Source organism: Bemisia tabaci, chromosome 1 (assembly GCF_918797505.1).
Source record: "Bemisia tabaci chromosome 1, PGI_BMITA_v3".
Taxonomy (NCBI): Eukaryota; Metazoa; Arthropoda; class Insecta; order Hemiptera; family Aleyrodidae; genus Bemisia; species Bemisia tabaci.
This window is the reverse complement of record NC_092793.1, coordinates 54,434,445-54,440,458: the sequence shown is the minus strand read 5'-3', so window position 1 is coordinate 54,440,458 and position 6,014 is coordinate 54,434,445. Positions and strand designations below refer to the sequence as shown.

General features: G+C 36.0%; 1 protein-coding gene across 1 annotated transcript; it reads right to left on the bottom strand.

The window, feature by feature from the left end:
* Nucleotides 1-1,188: 1,188 nt before the first annotated feature.
* Nucleotides 1,189-5,979, bottom strand: LOC109043073 (cytidine deaminase). Its single transcript, XM_019060113.2, has 2 exons — nt 5,580-5,979; nt 1,189-3,483 (listed from the first exon to the last, which is right to left on the bottom strand). Exons 1-2 carry the CDS (start codon nt 5,626-5,628, stop codon nt 3,089-3,091), a joined length of 444 nt encoding a protein of 147 aa, XP_018915658.1. The 5' UTR covers nt 5,629-5,979; the 3' UTR covers nt 1,189-3,088.
* Nucleotides 5,980-6,014: the final 35 nt, after the last annotated feature.

The window sequence follows — 6,014 nt, the reverse complement described above, 5'->3', positions numbered from 1 at the left end:
TGTCACTTTCAGGCAGTTGTGGCTGCGCGGGCTTTTTAAATTCTTTGGCGCGCGTAGGACCAATGGAGGGAGGGGACCCGGGACCGACTAGGAAAGTTGTGACCGACAATAAGAAAAATTGATTCTTTGTGTTACAATACTTCCGACCTTTATCTCCTTACTTGCAAAAAATACACAGGGCATGATTAAAGCATACATTAATATGGCCAGAAGACAGCATTTACCAAATCTGAGGTACTCAATGGATACACCTATACTGTCCCACTAACGCACACTAATTACTTCGCCCCAGTAAAACGCTGAGTGTCCATAAGAAAATTAAGTCACACATTTTTTACCCCTTCTTATCAATATTTTAATTTCATCTTTCGAAATTTTTATTCATGTTAGGTAAGTAAGGAGGTTTTTTTTTATTTGTGTACTTGTATTACAGGAACTCCTTCTTTTAAGTTTTACTTTATTCTTTTGAAGACTGAGTTAAGCAGAAAGGAACCAACCCACATTTTGGAAAAAATTGAGTTATGAGTGGTTTTGAACTTAACCACTGCTCTACTATTTATCGCCGAAAATTCAAAATTTTTGTTGGAGCAAATTTTGCAAAAATTGAACTTGAAGTTTATCTTTTACATTGAGTCTTATGCAGGAGCCAAACTTTAAACCTCTTTATCTCGGTTCGATCCCGATGTGGCTTGGTTCCTTTCTGTTTAACTCCGTCCAATTGATTCACATTCATGATTCTAATTGTTTTTCTTATTCATTTTTTCATTCGAATTGCATTGACAATTTTGAACATTCTTATTTTCAGTTTTTTTCAAAAATTATTTCATTTTTCGTAAATTTTTATGATTTACTTTCTTTTTTATGACTTTGAGTTTTCAATTATTGTTTTTATTTTTATTTTCAGTATTTTTGGGGTTTCCATTTTCAACATACTTAAAATTTAACTCCAGTGTCTAAGCCAATAGCTCTAATAGCTAAGCTTAAGCTTACAGACACCATTTTAAAGGCAAGTCTGCAAGGCTACCAATAGAGGTACGTATTCCTAAGTTTAGTTATTCATGTACTTAACATCTTTGGATAAGTATGTGCAAATTTTGTACTTATTAGACTTTTCAAAGAAGATGATGGTGTTAAAAACGTTTTGGAAATGGTGAGATTTAAGTAAGAGGTTTAAAAAAGCTCAATATAGACTTTTGATGCCTTTTTTTTTATTTATTTTTTGATAAAGAACCAAAAGAAAAGTCTTCATTTCAAACAAAAGTACATATTCAAAGCAATAGACATAGGGTTCAGAGTTTACATGACCTAGGTATGACAAAGAGGACGAAAAACAATTGCGACCAATCACATAACTCCATTTTGGCTTTTACAGTTCACAAACACATAATTTCAACAATCCTTGGCTTATTATAAAAGAAAACTGAGGGGTTTCAAGTCTCAGGCAGTAAATTACAGAATTGAGGTAGGAGATTTAAAAAAATTAAAACTTTGTTTGTTCCCATTTACTTTCCAATCATGTGTTACTAGGTTGAAAAAAAGAGCAAGCAATTTTTTTTTTGCCTCTTGAATTTTAAAGCTTCAAAGTGTCAGCACCAAAAAATAATTCCTTTATTAGTGTAAAGCTACAGTTAAATGGACGGAGTTAAACAGAAAGGAACCAAGCCACATCGGGATCAAACCGAGAAAAATAGGTTTAAAGTTTGGCTCCTGCATAAGACTCAATGTAAAAAATAAACTTCAAGTTCAATTTCTGCGATATTTGCTCCAACAAAAACTTTGAATTTTTGGCGATGGATAGTAAAGCAGTGGTTGAGTTCAAAACCACTCATAACTCAATTTTTTCCAAAATGTGGGTTGGTTCCTTTCTGCTTAACTCAGTCCAAATACAAAATACTTGATATGTCAATGAAAATGAGCCCTCCAAGCAGAAATCAAGGAGAAATCTAAAAGCATAAATTTCAGATTTTTTATTGGAAATTCCCAACTTAATTATTGCACATAAAATAATTCGCTAAAATAATTTTTTTTCAATAATAAAGACAAATTGGAAAAAAAAACTGGTGCTGGCATTTTGATACATCCTGAATGATCCTTGTGTATCCGTTGAAGTTCAGGAGACATGAATCAGGTATTGTCATCATTAAGCCAACTCTTGGCTTGATTTTTACATTGAAACAGATAGGAGCCATGTCAACATTTTCAAAAATGTTTCTTAAAAACATTCTTTACTTTTATTCATTTATAAAGGTTGGCTGGATTCATCTCTTTTTCTTCAAAATTTCGTTTCTTTTCTATTATCCTCCAACTATCTTTTTTATGAACCCTCAAATTTAATTACCAAACTTACAGCTGATAGCTATATAAATTATAGCCAGCCAATCACGAGTAATATTGTCAGTAAGGCTATAAGCATGTGCTGCCTACTTTTCGAGGTGTTATCAACATCTCTTAGACCCTAGACCCACATGAGTTTAATTTTGGTCTTCCAACATATCTCAGACCACAAGTTTGTGTGAATTTTCCAAATTCAGTGCTACATCTTTAACTCGGTGCTCTCTTTTTGTGCATCTTTAAATCTTACAAGGAACTCTGGACTCTTTCTGGATATTTTGTGAAACTCTGTGCAACTTCAAAAATCTTAATACAGTGATTGAGTTCAAACTCAAAATCTTTTAATTTCACTCGCTTTCCTTTCTGGTGAACTTTTGGGTTTTATTTATTTATTTTATTTTCAAAATTTGTTGGTTTTATACCAATTAGAGCCGAAAAGGTTTTATACAAACATTTTTAGAATAAGATTGAATAAGAACTCTATCACGTTTGAAACCATATTTGCTAACATAATGCAGCAACCATTCATTGACAAGCCATTGTTAGCAGCTTAAAAGTTCTGAAAGCCACAAAGTAGACACCGCTTTGTTTCTAAAGACTTAAGTATTCATGTGTTTGTATCAAAATTTAAAACTAAGTGGTAACAACTGGCAAATTGAAGTAACACAGACATTATTTAATTCAGGATTGACTGGATAAACATCAATGTTTCTCTCTTTCGCAAATTCTGATATAAACTAGTATTCATGTGTTTGTATCAAAATTGAAAACTAAGTGGTAACAACTGACTAATTGAAGTAACACAGACATTATTTAATTCAGGATTAACTAGATAAACATCAATGTTTCTCTCTTTCGCAAATTCTGATATAAACTGTCTGCATGCACCACAAGGAGATACAAACTCATTTCTCAGAACAGCAGAAACAGCTATGGCAGTAAACTTCTGGAAGGAATCACTGACAGCTTTCACTATAGCTGTTCGCTCAGCACAGATTCCAATACTGTAGGAAGCGTTTTCAACATTGCATCCTGTGTAAAGTTTTCCATTAGTACATCTTAAAGCTGCTCCAACTGCAAACTGACTGTAGGGACTGTAAGACGCTTTTCTTGCTTCAATACTTAAACGGCACAAATCTTGGACATCTGCCTCTGAAATAAAGCATGAAAAATAAAAACATATTGGTAAATTTATTTAAGTCAGTATTTTAGACTGCTTTATCAATTTTTTCATCATTAATAATGATATGTCTCTTCTTCATTGGCTTCAAGGAAAAGTTGGTGAGTCTTATATTTGGAGGCGGCAATTACGTAAATCCGGCCATGGCGGTGCCATTTAACAGATTCTTGATAAGAAACTGTTGGGTGGGAAGAGACTATCAAATTTTTCGACCTTATCAATTTAGCATCTATTGATCATTTCAGATGCTCGAATAATGCGCTTTTCCCAAATTGGGAAACAGTGCATTCGCTATTTGAGGCCTTGTCCACACGAGCGCAGTTCGCGGAACTTATTTCGAGGAACTTGTTCCCGGAACAAGTTTATAGCTGAGCTAAAACTTATTCCTCCAAAACCCGGAACTTCCCCCGTGCTCCTAGCTTCTACGTATGTTTCTTTTGATGTGAATTTGTTTGTTTTTGTTTTTTACGTCCTTTATATGCGTCTTGACATTTATTTTTGTTCCTTTGGCGGCAATATAATCTATTATTTTGCAATAATTGTATAGTTTTATTGAAGTTACGGTTCCAGTTCGGGCAAACTCGTGTGGACAGCATGCCTCGTTTCAAGGAATAAGTTCCGGGAACTGAGCAGTTCGAGGAATAAGTTCCGCGAACCTTCGCTCGTGTGGACAGGGCCTTATATTATGAACCCTCACTGGGTGGCAATTTTCACCCATAATAAATACAACGTCGCGGCAGTACATGCTCAGCTGCTGAGTAAAATTGGATCATCGAATTAAAACCCTTGATTTTCAAAATCTTCTCAGTCAAAAATCTTTCAATCAATCATCTTTCTTCAAAAAACAAATCTTCTCTACAGCAGCAGAGCGTCTCCAATTCAAAATCAGCTGTTACTTTGCGGCCATTGAACAAAACTGCTCCTATCGCACTTCAGTTTGGTGGCCTAATAATTTTGTCTTCACCACAGCCATCTTTTTAAGGTTCTGCCCGTTCCGATAATTGAAGAAAATATTCTTGCCTCATGTAATGAGACGGGCAAAATATAAGCTAATTTTTTATCTGGACAACAGCCATGCACAATTCATAAATTGGGTCAATGAGCCACCCAGTTTATGCTTTCACAACTTAGCATGTGAGTACTGCAATCCCAGAATCAATTCCCTCGTTCCGATGAAGAGGACCATGATCATATCACTGGAGGTTGCAGTGGCAAAAGAGAGAATATCTAAAAATGTAGCACAACAGCCTATATTTGATGGGTTGTCGACTGTAACTCATAGTTAACAGACAGAACTTGATTTGTACGTGACCCACATTTCATTGATAAGAGATTGAGAAGTAACAAAGGTTTTCAACGTGGCAAATAACTTGTATGACAAGTTGCTTATAGCATAATTGAAGGAGAAAGATATTCTTTCTAACAATATTATCAATCTTCGGCAAGAAGTATGAAAGTAAGGAAGGGTGTGGCCCATCCAGGGCTGGATTAACCGTAGGGGCAAAGTGGGCCTGTGCCCACAGCGGTAAATTTTCGGGTGCGGCAGAAAGCGAGAAACAAAAAAATAAAAAAAAATGCCGCCCCTGAGAATTTGACCGGAAAAAATAACTTATATACTTAAGAGAGAAGAGGCCATCTATAACATTAAGTCACTTGCCTGGGGTGGAGGGGGGGGGGATCAAGAAATCGGACAAATAGGTGACGTAATTTATGGACGGCCCCAAAGGAAAAGGCAGTCTCTTCAGCAGGAGAAGGGCTGTGTCGTACAGCGGCAAATTTTCGCGACCGCAAGTACTGTTGTATCTTTGCACCACCTCCCTGCGCCGCGCCACCTGGGATTAAAAGCTAAAAAAATTACAGCCTCATTGTTGGACATTTTTAGGTAAAAAATGGGCTAAAATTGCATTTTACAGTGGTCAGATTTCCCAAATTTTTCGGGGGGGGGGGGGGGGCGGCAAATTTCTGCGTGTCCACAGCGGCAAAATCGTTAATCCAGCCCTGGGCCCATCCATTTAGAAAACATTTTCTAAGGATGTAAAAAAGTATGATCACATACTTAGGTACTCACCTAAATCTTGCATAGGGACGATTTTACATGTACTGTTATCAGATGACATTTTCAACAAGTCAATAAGACAAGATAACAAAATAAACGAAGGTGCAGGGTTAAGCCAAGGTGGGATTCATAAATTTTAAACAATTAGACTTGTGAACCGAAAAAAGCTGATGCACTTCAGAATCAGAAGGTGAGCAAAGCTTAGCTCATAGCGGAGTATTTTATCAATTATCGATGATTAATAAAAAAAAAAACAACTCGGACGATCATTCACGTTCGGACTGAAGCTTACAAAAGGATGAACAAAAATGACAAAAGACGAAAGAAAACTGAAACCATTTGTTTCAGCAGCTTCAGCGATTGTGAAATGCGAATAAGTGACTATTCGGTGTACGCTGATAACTGAACTGATAAGGGGGATGGGTAAACACAATACCACCGAGTAAC

Bases quoted from the DNA above. Each gene is read 5' to 3' on its own strand.
- LOC109043073 (XM_019060113.2), bottom strand. From the start codon at position 5,628: ATGTCATCTGATAACAGTACATGTAAAATCGTCCCTATGCAAGATTTA. The intron at 3,484-5,579 runs GTGAGTACCTAA...GCTTTATTTCAG, and splicing joins CGTCCCTATGCAAGATTTAG to AGGCAGATGTCCAAGATTTG.